At 34.3% G+C, this 22,157-nt stretch overlaps 1 protein-coding gene across 50 annotated transcripts in view; it reads left to right on the forward strand.

Moving 5' to 3' along the window:
• Positions 1–9,114: 9,114 nt before the first annotated feature.
• LOC310903314 (uncharacterized protein) overlaps positions 9,115–22,157 on the forward strand; it is a 53,631-nt gene continuing 40,588 nt past the window's right edge. For all 50 annotated transcript variants that reach the window (XM_083846309.1, XM_083846355.1, XM_083846353.1 and 47 more), the window contains exons 1-12: positions 9,115–9,268; positions 11,535–11,730; positions 13,943–14,079; positions 14,366–14,457; positions 15,595–15,703; positions 16,328–16,354; positions 16,715–16,753; positions 17,592–17,636; positions 19,031–19,072; positions 20,564–20,605; positions 21,206–21,241; positions 21,951–21,986. In XM_083846309.1, the coding sequence (XP_083702435.1) occupies positions 9,239–9,268; positions 11,535–11,730; positions 13,943–14,079; positions 14,366–14,457; positions 15,595–15,703; positions 16,328–16,354; positions 16,715–16,753; positions 17,592–17,636; positions 19,031–19,072; positions 20,564–20,605; positions 21,206–21,241; positions 21,951–21,986 (831 nt within the window). In that variant the 5' untranslated portion in view covers positions 9,115–9,238. The remainder of the gene's footprint in view (positions 9,269–11,534; positions 11,731–13,942; positions 14,080–14,365; positions 14,458–15,594; positions 15,704–16,327; positions 16,355–16,714; positions 16,754–17,591; positions 17,637–19,030; positions 19,073–20,563; positions 20,606–21,205; positions 21,242–21,950; positions 21,987–22,157) is intronic.

Below are 22,157 nucleotides of genomic sequence, written 5' to 3' on the forward strand. Positions count from 1 at the left end.
GACATTGTAAGATCTCCAGATCATTAAAAAATGAAACCTGGAAGTGTGACTGAGGTGTGAGAGGATGTTTATTCATCTGTGTTGCTGTGGAGAGGTTGCAAAATGGTGTAATTCATTAAGTCAGTTAAATAGTTAGTTACCCTGTGTTTGACGAAATACATGAACATCATGTTTTTCCCAAGATTTTTTTTTTTTCTGAAATATGAATATCCTGTGGACAGATGTTTCCTAGGGAAAATTCAGTTGAATTTCTAAGGCATTGTGAATCGAGACAATTTGTTAGGACTAGTGGTAGAGAGCCACTACTATTACAAGACTATTTTTCTGCAATGATTATACATTCTTGCTAATCCCATAAGAACCATGACAGTGCCATGAGAACTTTTGAGAATTTATTCACCAGAAAATGATACAAGAATAGCTTTCTCTGTCCCTTGTATACTGTTTTCTCTATTACCTAATACAGTTCTAATTCCTTATTATTTAGTAATATGCATTTGGTGAAAGTGAATACTTGATTAAGTTCTTTTCCAAGTAAAAATGTTGCATGTTATTTCCTGTAGTCAAGCTACTGGATGTAGATATCAATTTATTTATTTATTTATTTATTAAGATATTAGTCATAGGGAAACAGATATTTACAAACAGTGTATATAAACATTTATTTACCTTTTAATTTGAAGAGGAAAACAACATATGGTCACTGATGTTCTATCAACATTAAAACATCATAGGATTTAGCTGACCAATATTAATGCCATATCACAAATGAAATGAGGATTAGTATGGTGGAAGCAGAAGCATCTATTTCCAGTTGCTACGCCAAAATAAGTTACCAATCATTTTGTTAGAATGAGTTATTTGAATTTGTGGTAAATACTCATTACGGTTTTTGTGTTATGCTGGCAAAAGGGAGTACAGAAGAGTATTTGATGATACACCCTCTTGTGAATTAAAGGAATCTAAACCTAAAACCTGAAAAAAAAAAAAAAAAAAGAGACGGGAAATGAGAAAGAGGGAGACAGTGAGACATTGGAGAGAGGAAAGGGTTTGGGAATGTGTCTAACATTAAATACCTACAAAAAGAGAAGTTGCAAAAAACATGATGCTTTTTTGTTTGTTTTGTTTTGTGGTTTTTTTTTGTGTGTTGTTGTTTTGTTTGTTTGTTTTGAAATGCCAAGCATCTGCATTTCCCACTGACTTCATGGATTAGATGTTTTTTCAACAAATGTGTTCAAAATCCATAGTAGCATTCTCATCTAAGAATATATCAATGGAAGACTGATTAGTTCAAGACCCAGTGTTTTCTAAAATATCAAAGGAAAAATCAACAAGGCACTAATATGTGTGCTTTTGTCTATAACTGATCTGTCATGTGGTGGGACATACTTGTCTATCGCAGGTTTCAGAGTCCCTAGACATGTTTCTAAACCTTTTATAGGCTGGTGCTTGCAGTTAGATTCTAAGACTAAAGAAAATTATGTGGTGTTCTCTAAAGAAGGTACCTTTCCACAGGCTTACAAGGTGTTAACTGTTCTCTTTAATTTTGATTTCCCTACAACGTGTGTAGATGCCTCAGCTGAAGTAAAAGACAAATTTCTTGGTAAGTGATTCACTTGCTTAGCCAGGTTTGCCTGCGTAATGTAGAATTGTAATATCGATGTTACAAAGTGACTCTCCTAAAACCTTCTCACCAAATATAATCATGCTATTACTGTTTACTCTGACAGCAGCTTCCTTCTATCCAAGGAGCTCAGCACATTTCACAACCATTAAACCTCCCAATGAAATAGTTAAATATTATTATCCCATTTTCTAGATGAGACATATAGAGATTAATGACTTGTTAGAGTCACACAGGAAATTGGTGACAGAGCAAGGAATAGATGGCAGCCCCCCCAGCTCTTATGCCTATTGTTTTGTTCACAGAATGACTCTTTCTGCCCCAAAGAAAAGGCACTCCTGTTCTTGTAGCAGTACTGCTAATGCATGAACTGAAAAGGTGGATTACTGAGTCAGTGACATAAGTAAAACAACATCAACTCTGCTTTTCTTCTACTAATATAATAGAGGAACTAAGTTATTATTGGCACAGGGATGCTTTACAACAGGTTGTAAAGATTGCAAGAGACTTAGGCCTGAATTTGAAGAAAGTGAGGGAGAGGAAGGAGGATTTCAGCAGTATGGTGCAGGACCATCCTCCAGAAATCTAGTATGACCAGCATTGACAGAACAGCTATTAGTCTTGGCTTGTGTCTTGAACATAGCAATTAATTCCTGAGCTTCTAGATTTGACTGTGGCTGTACCTCAGTATTTCTGTTTCAGCTGAGGAAAATGCAGTCTTCACTGTGTTGGTCACAGGAGATAACGGTGTTTTCTCTTCTCCTTTGTGGAGAAAAAGGCACTGATCACTTCTGTTGACCATCCAGAAATGGTATCCGTGTTCATTCCTTTGCTGGATATGATGAGGCCAATACTTAAGTGCTGACTCATTGGCTATGTCCAGTTTCTCAGTTTACAGTTTAATGCAGATAAAAGAGTAATGTTTCTCTCCTACCCTGTCCAACACATCTAACTTCCCCTTATAGGTTAACCACTTAAAAACCTCCAATATCTAAACCGACTATTTTGTTACTTACCTCCTCTTTTTATTTCAGAGTTGGTCACTATTTGTCATCTGTCATGTTGACCTTTTAAAAAGGTCATAATTCAGTGAAAAGACTAAATGCAAATTAAATGCAAATTAACATAATATAAGTTAAAAGTAAATTAAATCACGAAAGGTATTGCAACTAGCAGGATCTTCTTGTCTTTTGAAATTTCAAAGTGAATAAAGTTACAAGTTTTATTAAGTAGTTTAAAAAAGATTCTAAGAATATGAAGAGAGATTCAGGGTGCTTGTTCAAATGTAGGAACAGAAGAATTAAAGTGTGGAAGATCTGAAGAAATTTCATAAACTAAGGCAATGTTTAGAGAACTGAAACCTAAGAGAAAGCTCAAGTTTCTGCTTAACCAGAAAGAAGACAGGGACCTGATGTGCACTTAAGTTTTTCACCTTAGGCATCGCATGAAGTACAGTAAATATTCTGACTATACAAGCACACAATGAAATAGTAATCTGTGAAATGCATCATTTTAGTTAAAGCGGGAGTATGCATAAATGCTTACACATAAAATTACATCAGAGATTTTTGTTGGAAAGTTGCTGTAAAAGTGAAATATTTCAGCATGTGGTTTTTAATTTTTGAGATTATTCCTGCTGTTAATCATTATGAGGGTTATGCACTTACAGATTTATATCTGTAATGTAACAGTGTCTATATAGGAGGTATTATGCTATCTGTGTTTTGTCTGTATGTGTGTACACACAAGTATACACAATATGACAAATTCTATGAAACTTTGCGCTGTCAAATTTATATTAAGTAAAGAAGGAAAGTTTAGTTTTTAGTTTGTTCTTTAGTGCAGTAGAAATTACGAGTTTTATGTTCCACTTATGTTCTGTGAGAAATATATATTTTTTAAAATAATTACTGCGTGTATTTATTGTATAGTCTGTGCAATATTATCCTGCCTAGCTACATAGTTTTAAATTAGAGGAGTCCGTTAGGAGGAATTCCTGGCAGAGGTGAAGATAAAGTACAATCCAGAAGATAATCAGGAGTCCTAAATGAATTGAGAGGAAAGCCGTTAACTGGGGATAATGCTCAGCCTGACTCTCACCTGGGCTGGCGATGTTTCTTCTCTCAGTCAGGGTTAGGGTAGAAGATGATTCTTAAGAAATTTTAAAGATGCTAGCCTACGCAGAGAAAGGGGTTGAGTGAACTTCTCAGGGAGTGTCACTGAGTGCTGACAAGGACTGACGCATACCACGTATGGCAGTGAACTTTCCGTATGACCTTGGCCAAGTCACTTAATCCCTCCATGACTTGGTTTCCTCACCTGTAAAATTAAGTAGTAATAACACTTCCCTGCCTCAGAAGAAGCTGTGTGGATTACTTCATTACTATTTTTAAGGCGTGTTCAAAGAAATAGGAAAGATGCAAGGGAAGTCTTATTATTTATTGCTGGAAACCTGTACAATATCAAATAACTTGTTGATCAAGTCCTGGCTATATATGTTGTTAACTGGCTATTGCTTGGGAATTTGATATTATCAGAAACCCCATGAGCCCATCACACCTTCCTTCATGCCTCTGTTTCCTTTATGCTCTTGTATTCAAGTAGTTGTGCACACATTGTTAAGCAAAATCAGCCTCTCTGCCTAACAAAAAATACTCATGTTTCTTCAATAACTGCTTTTTGGCTGCTACAAATAATAAAGCTGAGACCCCCAAAGCTGAAATCGTATTCCATTATCAGGAAACACGCTGTATTATAGTTTGATATAGAGATAAATAATAACCTTCCTAGTGGTTTTGAAGAAATGGATCCCAAGTGTCTACACTGATTTTGAAATCCAAAGGAACATTCCTGTTCTCACTGAACAGAAGCTCTTAGCTGGAGTTCTGTCATCATTAATACCAGATCTGTGCATTATCTGGTCATGTAGCGGTACAAATTTCAAGGGTATCAGTTATGGACATGCAACTACATTTCTGATAAGTTACCCAAAAGTCAATTAGCCTAACTAGTTAAGATTTTTTAATGCATGAATGTGCATCAGCAAAGTGAGTTAATAGTAACCAGTGTTTTGCACCATGTAGCTGTGTTATTTTTGACCCAGTACTGTTGGATTACTAGGCATTCTAAAGCTAAACTTATATCACTGAACCCTAACTGCTTGCTCATGAATGGGCCACACTTGTATATATCAAGTATATATGTGCATTGCATTAACTACAGATGAATCCTCTAGGCCCCAGGGACTTACAAATAGCCTGTAAACAATTTTCTTATTTTAACCATGCCAGAAGTATTCTAGATCCACAGATAAAAAATTACATACAAACATAATATTTCAGTAAATCCAGTAGATGGTATGTGTATGACAGACCATTTAGCTTCTCGGGATTGTGGAAACAATGAATTCTGATTGTTAATATTAAGGTTCTAGATTTCTTTTAGACTGCATATCTGAGTAGTCAGACCCCTTTCCTATGTCTCCCAATTCCATGAGCAATGTTTAAATTCTTTACGTCAATCTGAATATAGAGTCTGGTAAAGCACTAACAAATGGTAGTCACTGTGGTTTATATGAAGTATTGCGTATGTTTGCAGCTACACCCAAACACTCACCTTATAAGCACATAGGGACAACGCTATTTGCTAGCTTGCACAACACAAGATAAGATGACGCAATGTTCGGATGTCATTGCTGTTGTATATACTGTTCGTGACAGGTGTTTCTCCTGAGCAACACAGAAGTGTATGACATCAGTAAGCACAATCTTTTTCACCCTCATTTCGGCTGTGGCATAAAAAAAATAAAACAAAATAAAAATGAGTAGATGCGGTCCCCCTTTTTTTTAAAACTCACTAATTCTCCTGTTAGGCTCCCAGTGACATCATCTAAGACTTTCAGGGTGTGGGCCATTATTGTTATTTATAGAGAACGAGTCTTTACATTAATTCTGTCAGGGTTTAAATCAGACAAGAAAAGTGCTAACATGAGCAGACAAGCAATTAAAGATGACAAGGAACTGAAAATGTTTAATATGAGAGAAAGGATAACTTTCATATCTTTTTATTTTCTAGAAAAATAATGTATGTCACTGTTTTGCTAAATTATCAGTTACACGTTTTTTGAGAGTACATTTAATATACTTCCTTAGAAGTGCAAAATAAACCATATGTATTTGGCTCTTATAATGCACTAAAATAATGTAATCCTTTTTTTGAAGAGAGACACTATACTTAGCTAGAATGAGACAAATAGGCTAGGACTATTCTGAGCTGTAAGGAATTCTACCATATTACGTGGTGGCATATTTTTAAGAGGGGGATGTAATTATTTGACATAGGAAGTGTAATGTTTACAAATAAACAAAAATGTGGGAATACTTAAAGGCCTGGGAAATAGGACATAAATATTGACACAGAAGAAAGACAGTTTTTAAAGGGAAAGTAAACATCCCTCTTGTTATAATCCTAATGATATAATTCACAAAGCCTAGTAAGAAGGTTTAGCAGTAAATTTAGACTACAAAATGTGTTTTGAAATTTCAGATGAGTACTTTCCAGTTACTTAAAATATGCTGGAGGATTGCAGCTAAGATAAAATTGTCTTAATAGCATAAATCCTGTACACTGAACAAACCATTTTTATTTGGAGCAGAAAAGTAGGATATTTTCATTTAAATTGCAGAAAATTGCTTTTGACTTTCAAAGTAGGTGTTAGGGAAGCAAATTTTGGTTTTAACAGTTATAGGAATTTTTCTTGGCCTTCCCTCTTTGAGCAAGAAGGAAACAAAGAAAAGGACTGGGAGATCTTTGGAAAGCATCTGGCATGTGAGAGGAGGCAGGGACATTCAGTAATATTTGTTTTCATTGTCCAAATTTTGTGTGGAAGAAACAGTTTCTCTCCCTTCTCACTTGTTTTTATTGTTTCAGTTTGGAGGTCTCAGTGAAGGAAGACTGGTTATAATCTCACATCTTGATGTCCACAGACCTGCCCTAAACAATGTAATGTATATTCAGTGATATAATGTATATTAAGTGATCAACATTTTGTTTGATTTATGCATTTGTATACAGCCTTACTCTTGGCACAGTACACATTTGTAGTCTTACAGATCACATCTCAGAAGTTGCAATTTTAAACACATTTTCTTTGGAAACATTTTGGAGTGGTTATTGTGCTGCCATGCAATGTCTCCCAGCATACCTGAGGTATCCATGCAAACAGGTTCTCAATTCTGCTGCAAAGTCCAAGACTCAGTGGTTTATTAATGCTGCATACTGGAAGCATCAAAGCAGTTCGACAAGGACACCAGACCCTAATGAAAATAACCCTCACATCGTTTACGTTGCTATTTATGTAAGTAGACATTAGCTGAAGCTTTGTTACACTTTCTAACATTTCTAGTTGCAATGTATTTTACCAGCAAAAAATTGTCTTTGGCACAGAAGTTGCAGAGAGTAAGCTGGAGGCTGCTGAGTGTCATGAAGGGACAGTTGGAGGTCCTGATGTCAGTGTGGAAGAAGAAAACAGGCTCTTTGGTCTGATTTGATGTAAAGAGTTTTTGGAAGAAACAAAATATTTCTAGAAAACTCTGCTAGTGTTTCCCTACCAAGGAGATACTGTTTTGCTTGGGCAAGTAGTTGGCTTCCCCTTTGTCCACCTTTAACATTTCCACATGCTGCCTTGTAGGGATCCTGTTCCTCACAGTCTGATGGACTCTAGCCTCTCTCCCATGTTCCCTGACTTCTTCCTAAAGTGAAGGGACACGCCCTTGGTGGCACAAGTTTAATGTCATTATTTTGGAAGAAAGAATATGCATTCCAAGCACCAGGGAGGTCCATGCACATACAACATAGAATTGGTCTGCACTTTCACTGTAGTTTCAGTACTTAGCGAACTTTGTAATCACAGTTTTTCACCAGAATCAGGAAGCCACCGCTAGTTCAGCTGACGTTTAATTTATGAACTGAAAATTGTCCTTTCGAGTGTGGAGACCTGAAAAAGATTTTTTTTAATGGTAGTTCTGAAGTACAGGTAAATCATTGCTGAATCAGTGCCTTATGTTTGATGCAGTGTAAATACTGTTCTTTTGAAATAAACCACAAGCAGTAATGTTGAATATGGGCTGGGACACTGAGTTTACAACTCTCACACTATAAATAATGGTCTGAGTCTTTACCAACTTATTCAGTATAGTATTTTATTGGTGTAATAGCCAACAAAAGCATTTTACTTGTCTTATCTATGGGTCTTAATCATAATGTTATCAAGATTACAGCAATTCATTGTCTGACATTTATACGTCTGCCTGCCAAACTCAACATTCATGGAGTGCTCAGTCCCATGCGTGGTTGCCAGGAGTAATAGTCCTGATGGTTCTGGCTACCTGTCCGTATCTTCTAGCTGGTAGTGAAATGTGGCAATCTTTCTGCTGACATTCAGTCTTTATAGAAGCCCTAGTGTTTTATACAAGAAAGGTCTTGCATATATGCATTTGTAAGATCCCAGCTCTTTGTTTATTTGTTTCAGTTGCCATTCCTTGTTGTGTCATTTATTTGACTGCATTGCCAGTAAGCTCTTGTATTTGTGGTGTGTAGCATGCATTTTCACTACTGTTTATAACTTTGGTATCAATGGTAAGTTTAGTGGTACAGTAAGGAGAGGAAGATTATCATCTCTTCCCCAATGGATAGTAGTAGATAACAAGTAATATCTTTCATAATGAAATACTGTAAATAAAATCCAACTCAATAATTAAAGGTGATTAACTGAAAGAGAATACTGTTAGTTAAATATGCTTAATTTTTAAAATAGATAATGTTCTTCAAATGCTGATGGCATTTAAAATTTTAAGTGTATTTTAAATGCCCAAATATCAAGATATTGGAGAATTTTCATGTGAACAGTCTTTGGTTCATGGATTTCCTGTTATTCCCTGGTTAAATAGAAGTGACTCTCACATGTCATTCTGCTTTTGGACTTTATTCCTAATCTTCAGCAGAGGGTTTGTGAAAATACTTCCAAGGGGAAAAAAATGTTTTGTTTTCAATGCACGTCAGGTGCAAGAACTTCAGATCCTACCCACAAGGTACATGAGATAAAACAGCCTCATTAACTCTGCTATGAGAAAATGCTTGGCAGCATTACCATGAATTGAATTGTCCATGTCTTCTCCTATGATAAGAAAAGAGTAAAAAAGTGAAAAGCCAGCAGCAGGATACTCTGAAGTCAAATTAAATAGCCTAGTGTAGAATATTTTACTCAAATGGCTCATGAAATATTAGTAAAGCTTTTGTATAGCACAAGTTTGTAGATTTTAATCAACATATTAGTTTAGTCTGTCAACCTTCAGAAGCCTTACCTGTCCCTGATGCCTAGCTAAAGGTCAAAGGGGGCATGATTCACCCATGAGGAGTGCGTGTTGTCATCGCCCCAGCTGGGCAGGAGAGTCCCACCTGTGGTGTCCCAATTTCCAGGGAAGAGGTGCGATTGGCCGTGCTGGCTCCCCGCCTCGCCAAGGATTGGCCAAGCCGTTCACCTCCTCCCTCTCATCTTGCTGGGCATCCGCACTCTCGGGCTGCAGCTCTTCACGCTGACCACAGAGGGACCGGAGGATGCCCACGCATCAGCACTTGGTCGATAAGGTGTGTTGCTGGGGATGTGGTGGACAGGGTGTACGCCAACTGGTGATACTGACTCTCAAGGGTAAAGGGTTTGGCTCAACAATTAAAGAAAAAGGAAAGGAGGAAAGGAGAAAAATACTCATAAAGAATGAGTTAGAAAGGGGTACATAGGACTGAGTCTTGAACTGTTGGCAGGATAAACTTGCCAAGACTGGCTTTTTTTTTTTTTTTAACACAAAATATATTTATCATATTAAGTCCCCTATATTTAAAGGCTTTTAAAACACCTTTTGTTTCTATTCAGAAGTTTGCCCCAGGCTCCTGAGTAGCAAACCACCAAAGTGTCTCTTCCCAAGTCCACTAGGCTTTGAATGAAGTAGCTAACTAAACAGTACCCAGGGATTTAATTGGTGGCCTGAAGTCCTACTAAACTAAATGTGGAAGAGGATTCTTAAGGTGGCAGTTCAAGTACTGCAGAGATGAGCCATACAGGCTCACAGGAAGATGAGATTGTATCTGTCTATACCTGTGGACACAGTAAACTTATCTTGATTTCTTAGAAACTTGCAAATAAGTTTTATTTCACAGAGTTCCCTGTGCTTCTATTTAATAAATATTTACTGTAAGATTTTTTTACATTTTCTTAGGGAAAAAAAATGTAAATTTTTGTTCCAATATACCATGACTCCATTGAATAGGTATTGAAACTTGTATTCCATGAAAATAATTTTCTGCTCCTGCCTCAAGTCTGGAGTTGGAATTTTGTAAGATGCTAACATCACTTCCTCATCTTAATCTCAGTTCCGAAGGATATTATAATGGGACTTTTAGGGTTGTTCTATAACTGTTAAGACAGGGAACTGTCTTAAGTTAACTGATGCAAAGAGAATGCACCTCAGCCATGTTTCAACTTGTTGTGTGTTTCTGTCTGTCCTCTAAATAGTAAAAGAGGAAAGAGGTTTCAGAGTAGTTTTCTTTCATGGTAGAGTGCAGCTCCAGATTTTTTCCAATCCCAGCTGAGCCAGTGCTAAGGATTCTGTGCTTTGAAATGGAACGTCTAATTACAAACAGATTTTTTTCCATCTTAAGCATGAGTCAGACAAAGATTTCAACAACACATAGTCTAGTTCATATTAAATCACTGTTTACCACATCTGTTAATATAATAGCACCTACATGCTGTATTTAAAATTTAATTAGAAGTGGGCTATGTCAAAACAGTCACAAGAGATTGGATAACCGCACCCAGTGGACTGATACCCAGACACAATGCTTACAAGGATCCCATTTAAATGACATTTTCATGAGACTTTTGGGAGGGATAGTCTCCTTCTGCTTTAAAGACAGGATAAATAACACATATAACTTTCCTGATTGCTGCATTTAGTGATTGTGACACCATGCAAACCTTCATCACCTTTGTATAGGAAATCTTTCAACACTTCAGTCACTTGCTTTGTCTGTTGATTCACAGGTTTTTTAAAATGTTGTTTAAGTTGAGTTCAGAGGTAAGCGCATGTGTTTAGATTAGTGTTCTGAAGCTTTTTCTTCCCGTGCTTCCAGGTTATTCTCCTATTAGTTTTAATTAGCACATACAAAAATGAATGGCCTTATCCATTCATGCACAAATTAAGATGCACAGATAGATGATACAAATTGGACACATCTCATACATTGTGTTTGAAATGCTTCCAAAGGATTTTAAGGAACTCTTGAGTACTTCAGGAAACAAGTATTTCGGAAAGCTGCTGAGAGTTCTCCAGGGCATTTAACGATAGACTTCTTGGATGTTTTTTTGGAAGTGGGAGTAGACAAAGCAATAAATAGAGAGCTTATTAGTCATGGTTATATCTACAAAAAGCAGTTTGAGAGATCAAGGCTTATGTCTGAGTTCTTGAATAAAGATCTGGGCTAAACCTGACTGCTCAACAATGAAGAAGTTTGTGTAAAGCCTTTCCTGGTCCTAATCCATAATGCAAAAGACATGACTGTAATGGACTGTTGTCATGTAACCAGAGAATTTAATCTTCAGTTAATAATTCAGTATTTTAGAATTAAAGTATTTGTGTCATTTATTGCACTGTTTTCTCAGCGTATATATGTATTTTGTTTAATTGATTTTCTTCAAACTATATAAATACAATGAAAGCCAAGCTTTCTATGTTTGTTTCCTACCCTGGAGAAAGGCAGATATCTGTCAACTATGACAAGTACTAAAAAGAAGATACTATAAACTATATCTTGTTTTTTTTTGTGTGTGTGTGTGTTTTTTTTTTTTTTTCCACAGATGAGAAGGCACTCCTGCTTTGTTTTTTTGTTCTGTGGAATATTTTTGCCCAGAATCCTTGGTTTTCCACAGACAAATACTTCAATTGATTGTGATTCTCTGTTACCAAACTATGAAGCTGAACCACAGACATCTGCACCACCATATATTATTGCTGTATCTTTTGATAACTTTGAACCAGGAAATGAAATCCAAGGTAAATAATCTGAGTGACCTATAATCTTTATCTGTGTCTCCCAGAATTACCAGACTTCACCAGAATTCCTCCATTTCTCTCTGTGTATCTATTTTTTTATTTCAGTCTTATTCTTTTGTACTTGAGATGTTCCTTTTTTGTAAATATTTCATATCTATATATGTTTTTATATATTTATATAATTGAACATATATACTCAATTTATTTTTTCTTTTCATATATAACAAATACCTTAACTTCATGCTGTAGTTCCTGTGGCAAAAGTAAAAATCATGAGACAGCTGGCCAAACTAGACTAATAATTAGTTGCTCTAACTTTGTATTTAAGTATTTGCTGTCATATCAACCCTCTGCAATACAAAGGGATTCAGAACACTGTATATGACAACTCAAGAGTGAGATACTTTGAGTCATGTTTGTAAGAGCTGCATCCCAGATTTTATCAAATTGCAGGAGGTGGAGCTGTTGTGCCTTTTTATCTTCCTAATCCTGAGTTGCTCTCTGGATGGAACACGTTGACAGCCTTGTTTTTCCACACTATGATGCCATCTCATGGGGCTGTCACACTTTAAGTGACTTGTGACTGCTTCTTATTCATTTGGTAGAACAAGCATGGCAGTGGAAGTGAGTTGTAACGCGTCACATTTCCACTGTTGTATCTCAGTCACTCAAAATAAGAGTTTTTCACTAAGTGTTACTTTCCAGCTGGGCTTCTGTTTTACCTGACCCAAGTAGTGTGGATGTGGTTCCATGGGAAGTGATAGCTAGGGAGAAGAATGGAGAAGCATTAGAGTTCTGTTATAACTGTCACTCTTGGAAAAACATACGTGAATTATTCCTTTAAGAATGAGAGGGCTGTTTGATTACTGATAGCTGTTTTTAAAACACTGTTGCTGGCAGAATGATGGATGGATTTACGTATCTGTAGACTGTTCTGTGAGGTTGTACGAGACTTACTGTGACATAGATATTGAATCTCAGATGCTACTAACCTTGACATTTTTCACCATTTTATCTACCCTTACTTTACTTTCTTTAGCACCACTTTTTTATTGTGTCGAGTTGTAAGAATCCCATACCTATTCTCAGGCAGCTGCAGTAGGCTGCCCTTCCAATGGATGTGTTGCTCTTTCACCTTAGGCATGCTATATGCCAACATCTAGAGTCCCAACTGTGCTTCCTTTAACACTGTATTCAAGTGTTGGATGCCATCCCTCCTACGAGACCTGAGGTGAATTAGGGTTGAAATTGATGGCAAATTGAAAGTCTAATTATGCGGGCATTTTGAAATGTTAAATTGTCACAGTATGACTGGCCCCTGCCTTCACTTCTGTGTCATTCCCAGGTTACCTATTTTTTATCTGCTAATACTTATTTTTAATGGCTACCACACACCTAAGTCATAGAAACCATTATTCTGGTTTTATTTGTGAAAGTTCCCAATACTGGCATTACTGGAGCAAATTTATAATATATCATAACATTTTTGATTATGATCTTGAAACTTAGTTTCAGTTCAGATGTACACAAAACATGAAAATGTGCTTTTTCATGTATTTCAGAGCCCCTTCAGCAGTAACATTTCAGTCAAATTGAGTAGTTTATAATTATTGATTTTTGTTTCTTTGTTTTATATTTAATCTCAGACATGAGAGCCAAACTGTCTAGCTTCTCTCTCTTTTTTTTTTTTTTTTCCAGTTGTAACTCATCAAAAGGTTCTGCAATTCAACCTTAGGCAAAAGTTAATCTCTTCTTTTGAAATGGATGTAGAAAGAATTGCAAATCTCTTTCTCCCATGACTATTTTAACTTTTTATAGGCCTAATTAGAAAACAAGTAAGCTTTTGATAAGGGAGTATTCTGAGCATGCATAGGGGAACAAATCAATTAATAAAAAAAAAAAATCGAACTAATTAGTAGAGCAGAATTACTTGTAAAATTGTCAGTAAATCATATGTTTCATTTTACTTTCTAATAGACTTTGTTACACACAAATGCTTCTCCAAACTTATTTTTTTCTTTTATGGTCATTCTTGATTTTTAATAAAAATTGTAATAATATCCCAACTTTTCTTTTTTTAAATTGTGAAAAATTTTAATTTATTACTATGTGTGCCATCTTATATTCTTTAGAGGGAAAATTTATTGTTAGCCACTTAAGTGGTTTTGGTAGTGTATGAAACTTAAGTTTCTCAAAATATCTGTTTTTATAGTGACTTTAGAAGCCCTTAGAGATGCTGGTTTTAAAGGATTTAATCTACAAGCTCGAGAAATAGAAGGAGATGTTCCTGTTGGTACTTTTAAAATTACAGATCCAAACACAAAAGGCTTGGAATGTCATAACATGACGGTATGTGTTCACTCTTTGGAATACTTACATAAGCTTGGTTTCCTTCTAAATACTTTAATCTGATATAATAAAAGATACTAGTGTTTTTAATGGCAAAAATATTTCATCAGTAGAGCTTAATTTAGACTTTCTCAGGAAATGCATTTATCTTCTACATGTGATACAAATCTAATGTAAAAACTACTTGATACTTCCTAGAAGGGCATCAGTGTTGTAGTACAGGCAGTTACACTTATACGGACAAAAATTTATTTTTTGTCTTATATGTATTTCTCTTTAATTGCAGAATTCAGCAGTAAGTCATGCAAACTCAGATGTGAAACAGAAAGTTACAACAACGTGGATTGCTCCACATGATGTTAGAGATCTTCAGTTCATGTAAATAGTGGCGTTTTTTTTTTCTTTCTTTGCCTAGAAAATTTATTTTCATAGAATATTTTAACATGCATTTGTGCTATTGTTTCTGATGTTTTTGTTTTGTCACAGTCATGTTTTGTTTCATAGGTTATCATGCCTTTCCACTGTGTCCATTAAATAAAACGATTTCTGTCTTAAGTTATACTGTTTAAAAAGTAGCTAAGTAAACACCATACTACAGACATTAATATATGTAAATAATTCCATTAAGCACAGTGTCATTAATGGATCTTTGAGTAACCAGTTTTTACACTATGACTTCTTTAATTACAAGAGCAACAGTGATAGTGCAACTAGTTCCCTGAGTAAGTCATGTTCAGATTCCATTCAGTTGCTACTTTAAAAAAATAATAAATCTTTCCTTTTGGACAGTGGGGAAAAATACCAGTTTGTGGAAATGTTTGAAAGTTAAGTTTAAAGACAAGTTAATTCATTTAGGATGATATCATCCTAAATTGTCTTCAACATACTTTTTTTGTGACTTTTGGAGGATATGACCCATGAACTAACTACTGAAGAAAACAGGAGAAGACAAGTTTTTACTATGTTTAATATTACTTTACAAGTTTCAGATCTGTAAGAAAAAGAATTATCTGCTATAACAAAATACGTGCTTGATGTAACTGGAAAAAATCTTAATATTTGATAGCTTAATGTTGTTTGAAGTATAGATTTATGACAGGAGATGTCTTGTCCTTGCTTCACTAAATTTTGAGGAATACAAAAAGAGGCAAAAGAAGACAAATAAAAAAAAAAACTGCTTATGCCATGAAAATCAGATCACCATCATAGATTTAGATCATCTAGATGGGCAATGTAAGGATATGTAATATTCCCCACAAGAGTCAGTGCTTTACAGGATAGTGTCCATCTTTTTCTTTCCATGCTCAGTACCAATTTTATTTATCTTCAGAAAGAGATTGGATGATAATACTGTAAAAACAAAATAAATGTTCTGGACATTCTTTTCAAACTTCTACTGCATAAACCTCAAAATCAATATTTAATAGATTTTCTTGGCTGATCATTGAAATAAGTGTTTAATCGTATTTTATAATGAAACATTTTGATATAAAAAATATTTTATTTTCTTTGCAGTGCAACTGTTGTTCAAGATCTAGAGAAATTTTGGGTTGGAATTCAAAGCAAAATTCTCACACCTACACGTTCTGAGTCAGTTAATGGGACAGGAAGACAAAAAAGGAAGGTATGTTTTGAGTGCATTTACATACTAGCAACTAATATATTCAATTAAAATATCTATGAGTAGATATACATTTGCTATTATGTGTTCATTAGGACGGCCAAATTCAGCAGATACCTCCAATGCTTTTAACTGTCTTTCATCAATTTGGTAAAAGGGTTAAAATAAAATAAATATTGTTTTCTCCCCAAGATAAGTAAGGAAATTAATAATCTAGTTATCAAAACAGTACATAGCACAGATACAAAGAAAAGAAAATAGGTGTTAAGGAGGATTCTGCTTTACTTCTGGGATGTACTATGCTTTTACTTTGCTGCTGCCTCAGTCCTGGGTAACTACAGCTATATATCATATTCTTAGAAATGCATTTGCTTCTTTATTTATTTTGGACAGAGAATCACTTATATTAAGCATCTTAAACATGATAGGTAGCTTAAGTAAATAGAATGTGTTCAAATCTACAGTATTGGCTCTTGAATGGAGCAGCACTGATTTATGTCATCTGGTGATCTAAGTCCGAGCAAATACTTGTATTATTGTCCATTGCCTCACCAAATGTATCTCTTATTTCTGATAAGTTTTTTTTCTTTTACAGTAAATAATTTTTATTTTTTTTCATCTCCACAGCTTATGATAGAAATAGAATGCAGCAAGGTGAGAACAACTTATCTACAATTTCCCAAGTTTCTGTTACCTCAAATTTAGAATTCCTGTCCTACTAGTCCAGTTATTTCATGGTTATAGGATTAAGGTTATTTCATACCATCCAAATTATCTTCCTAGAGAGATCTTATTTGTGCTTACATTCTTGTGTTTAGTTTTGAAGATATTTTTAACAAGACAACATTAAATCTCAGGTGAGATTATTACAACAGGTAAGGTATTGTAAGCAATCAACACTTGACTTCTTCACTCAGGCCACAGATGTGAATTCAATTTAGTTTCCTCTTCAGAATAACTTGCTTTTTGTTTGTGAGTCAATAAACAATAACAGGAACCTGTACTTTCTTACAGCGTGGAGGAACGTACACAAGACAAGGTGGATGTGTTGTGGTAAATATTCATTCTGCAGAGACTACTGCTAATTGTCAAAAATCTTAAGACCTAGTCAAAAATTGCTTCTCATCACATCTTTATTCCTTTGTAATTCGGTTTATTTTTCTTTTTGTCACTTTGCCTTGGTTGACTAAAATCCTAAGTTTCTAAATGGTTGTCAGCCTTGTTATCACTTCTTCCTACAGTTTCTCTCTAGATAATCTAAAATGACTTTCTAATAGAACTTTTCATTTGCCTAGCTTTACTTTATAGCTATAGTGCTTCCTTGCTTATGGATCTTTTCAATATTGCTTAGTTCAAACAGATCTGGAGCCTTGCACTCTTCAAATTATCATCTAGCTATAGGATTTAACTATTTGATTTTTTTTTCCTGAAAATTATTATTTTCAGCTCAGTGAAAAAGTCCTTTCTTCTTTCCTTCCTCCCAGCAAATATGGCCTACATTTCATAGTGTCTAGTGGTTACATAGTTACTTCAGTAAAAAGTTTCCATCTGAATGTTGCTTAACTTGGCACTATTTAATGATCTTACTAGAGTAGACCTGATCCTCAATGACAGCCATGGTATATAAGGACAGATAAAAAAGGGTTGGATAGTTCTACTGCAAGCAGCAAATTTATGTTAATTTATATCAACTGGATCAGTTGATATAGTTTTGATTATTTGGTTTTAAAGATCTCTGAAATAATTACAATAGTATCAGCTAGTGGAACAAAGTCACAGAAAACTATTTTGTGTTCTTTTTCCCACCAAGTAGAACTTGCTTTCCTTAAAGTCATTTATATGAAAATCAAATTTCTGGAAAATGATAAATAGCATTTTGGTTTCCTTACAGGTTCAACCTTCTGGTTCCTCTCAGAACAGCTATTCAAGTGGTCAGGTAGGAATCCTGACTTCCAGCATTTGTACATTTATCTTTAGTAACCTTGAACTACAATTCTACAAGTGCAGAGGACTGAGGTGAATTAACACTACCTGGAAATAATGCCTCTGCTAGTTAACACAGAATGTCAGAGTTGTTCATCCAGTAAACCGTATGTCCAGTAGCTGGACTAGGATCAACTACTTATGTTCTGTTGAACTCTTTCTGTCAGTATTCTGACTTACAAGATGCTTCACCATCTCTGATTTCAAGCATTAAGCATTTTTACCAAGCATTAACCTGGAGAAGGAAAAGATTCCTCCCATCTTCCTAGAGGATTCTTACCTGTGTGTGCTCATGTGCATGCAAACCGGAACTGTTTATTTTGTAGATTTCAGAGACATCTGGCATAATCAAAATGAAACTGTACCTAGTATTAATTAATAGGCCTTTTTCATATTCCATCTTCTTGAAAATCAAAGTTAAGGGATCAGTTATACTTGTTTCACTTTTTGCTCTATGAGTATTTGCAAATTTTCTCAAAACTTGATGAAATATTCATGCATATATTAAAACTTCTGAATGTGTGTATTACTTGTAACACCAGATTATATTTGTAGTTTAAAGTTTGGTGAATTCACTGTCTAGTTAACCTTTTCAAATTTCTGAAATAATTATATTTGCATTCTTGCTGATCACTTTGACTGATTCTTTAATCAGAGAAATGTATAGCTGGTTTGGAACGATTGCATTTTTAGTTATCTTTATTGCAATCATGTGACTATTAGCACTTGAACTGCCAGATGCTTTCTGATGTGTGTCTACACATCAGGTTCTAGAACTGAGTTTCTCAAGAATATATTTCTTTCTACTTACCAGTGATTATATTTATTAGTGAGTTATCTAACAACATTCCATTTGTTCCATCTTCATTACCTGTAAGAGGGATTATGAGACTTTGAGAAATTACTTTGACATATGTGTTAATTACAGATTTTTTATTTTTTTTTTTGCTGCATTCCTTTCCAACATGATACATTCTTTCTGAGGGCTGAGTTTCTTGTCTTGTCATGTAACTATCTGAAGTTATTGTGTGTTTTTTCTAAAACATGGGCTATTTTAGTATAACAACTCATGGATTTTTAAAGGCTACGTGATCAATGACAAACTTACATGAAATCCAGATCACGACTAATGTCTTTTACTAAAAGAGAGTTGTTCTAAACAGTTGCTAGTGAACTAGTAACCTCTGTGTGTGATTATCCCATAGCTGCCCATTCATATTGTCAGCTGTTCAGATTTTTGTGCTGTAAATAGCAGGGTTTTTTTTTCTGCTCATCCTTTCTTTCTGCCTGTTCATCCTTTGTTTTTACAAGGCAATAATTGACTATTTTTTGTTGTTGTTGTTTCAGAGTGGAGTAGTCTACACAATAAGCAAGAGTGGATGTGCACCAGTAAGAACTTTTTCTCACATTTACCTTTTTCTCCCTGATACAAGTATACTTATAGAAAATCCTAGCCTGTGATAGTATTATTTATCTGAGTGTTCATTTCAGAATTTTTGTTTCAAATGGAAAATGATGGAGAAAACTAGTAGATGAATATTCCAGGTTATTCAGTGATATGAAGTGGTTGGCAAACAGGGATGTTACAAAGTTATGTAGAGATGTATAGGATATAGAATCAGGACAGAAGGACTGGAAGGTTTGTCTGTTATGCTTAAATTATATTCATTATACAAGTTATTTTCCCCCTTCCACCCAAGACTGGTGCAAATTAGTCTGCACATTCTAAATTGTTTCTCCTCTCAGAATTCATCATAGAGATAACTACAATAACTATGGCCCTTTCAGTTCTTTATTCTTTCATGTTTCAGGGATATTTATGAAGTTATAAATCCTAGACAGGTTAATCCAGTCTTCTAGAAATCAATGAAAGAAGGCAGAGTGCTAAAATGTGTTGCTGAATAGATCAAAAACTTCTCAGATGAAGCATTTATATCAAGATGGTGACTAGTCATACAGGCTAAAATATTTGCAGACTTTTGACAAATTATATATATATATATATATATATATGTTTCCTTTCAGTATTTACAAAATTAGATTTTTAGTTTTTCAATTCAAAGTTTGGTCAAATATTCACTCAATATAAAAAATGAGACAAAACTTGAAAGGTAAATGAAACACTCAGGTTTAGTCTTTTAATGTCATTAACAGTTTTTTCCTCGTTTATCTTAGTATGACAAGTAATCAGAAATAGGCTAGTCCTGTATTTCTAATGTTAAGCACTCTCAGTTGCCACTTTAAACTAGAAAAATGGAGACTACTCAACGCTAACAAGGACAGTGTTTCCAAAAATGTAAAACGTGCATGTCATCTGTACTTGTAAAACATAAAATTCATGTTAGAGCGTATTGGATTTTTGCAAAGGAACAATAAAAATGTAGTTTTGTGGAAGATATTGATTGTATTCATGATAATATATGAACTTCACTTTAAAATGGGAGCTATTACTGTTTATGCTGGGCCTTTTTATTTTTATATTTCATTGCCTGTCATTGCCAGGAAAGAGTTAACTTTCTTTGTTTTCATTTTCAGCTTTCTAATTCTTACATTCTTGTGTATGTACATATTACACACCTAATGTTTGAATTACAAGCATTATATTAAATCTTAACAATTCATTTCTAGTAAAATAATGTCTTGATAGTGTCAGTTTCAAAATATTTCTTGAGTACCACTAGGTAATCTCCAATATATAAAGGACTAGTGTGCCTTTGTCACATTCACACGTGTTCATACATTAGTAGTGGAGAGTACAATACTCTCCTTACCATCTGTGCCTTAGAAATTCAACATAAGGATCAATTAGAACTGAGGTTGTCTGAAGTATGCTTTTTCTTCTTTATTTAGAGAAATAACTGGTTTATTTTTTCTCCTTAGGGAGGTGCTGCTAATGCATATGGCCAACATGCTTGTAAAGATGTAAGCTGATTATATATTTATTTACTGATTGCCTACTACTGTGCTTATTAACTCATCTCCTTATTGCAAATTGCATTAGATTTACTTATGCAGAGTTATATTATTCTTCCTAAATATATTAAAGAAAATGGTGGTGGTTTGAGTTATTATTCTAAAATTAAATAGTTACTGCCTCAAAGTGTAATTGCTTATGATTATAGGAACTACTCATCACCTATTATAAACACTTAACTTGTTAGCCTAACAAAATGTCAAAATTCTTTCTTACTGCTTAATGCTTTTAATCTAGTAGAGGAATTCTCTTTGGATGTTGCTTTAAAATTCCTGTAAAAGTAATTGATCTTTATGCTTTATTTGTGAGAAAGCAACATTAATTTTATGACTATATTAGAAAGTTGGAAAACTTTACAGCAGTTATCTTTAAAAAGTTCAGAATAATTTAGTGTTGCCCTAGATTTATTTAAGTATGGTTGAAATCAAATTGATTTGAAGTGTAAAACCTCTAATGAAAAAAACAATGACTTTGAGATTAAAACTAAAAAATGATATAATTAACAACTTATTATATCAATAAAGAATTCATTTATGGTTTGTTTTCAGAGTGCATCTTCATATGGCAGTCTTACCTATGGCCAGGTAACTATGTGCTCTCCAACACGTCTTCATTTTCAGCTTACTAAGCTATTAAGAAACTAACCAGCTATGGACAATTACTACCAAAAAAATAATAAATTTCATGGAAGGAAAGACAGGATTAAAGTCTTCAGATGGTACTTATATCTGGAAACTTCAACAAAAGATTTACACATTTAGAGTATATTGTAATATCATCTTTTTTAGAATTTGCTTTCTTTCATTTTGTGGCTCTTGCCTATGCAATTTTGTGTGGATTCCTAAAATGGTAGTATATGCACATTATTTTATGACTTATTTGAAACATTTCCATTCTTATGGCACATCCCATTTATTCCAGCTTGTGATTCAACAGTAGATTTTGAGTTTTTTTTCTATTTTTTTTCTTTATGAGGGGAGAAGAGATTTTTTTTTTCTACCAACAGTTTTTATTACAAACAAACTTTCAATATTATTGATATATTTGCAGCTTTCATGAAATACTATGGAAAAACTAGTAAAAATGTTTTCTAGAAAAAAAAATTAAACCAAGTGATTTATTTCTGTTGTTCATTTATTAATTGCCAGTACACTCTTATTTTTATTCAGAATGTTATTTTGTTTTGTACTGTAGTGAAATATTGTTAGATATAACATTCTTTTGGAAAATAGTGCTGTAGCTAATTTGTCTACATTTACCTAAGCAAAAAATGAATTCCTATATTCTTTACAGTCTGTTCCTGCAAGTAGTTCAGACTCCAGTAAGAAGGTAAGCACACCTTTTCTTTTTAATTCAAGCGGAAAAAATCATAGAGGTATAACTTGCCGAGACAATTTTTATTTCAGTGGTGCTACTAAAAAAGCTTTAATTCAGCTTTAATTTAATTAATTAATTTAATTTAATTTTAATTTAATTTTGATTCATATGATTTGGATCAGT

Source organism: Anser anser (assembly GCF_964211835.1).
Source record: "Anser anser genome assembly, chromosome: 8".
Taxonomy (NCBI): domain Eukaryota; kingdom Metazoa; phylum Chordata; class Aves; order Anseriformes; family Anatidae; genus Anser; species Anser anser.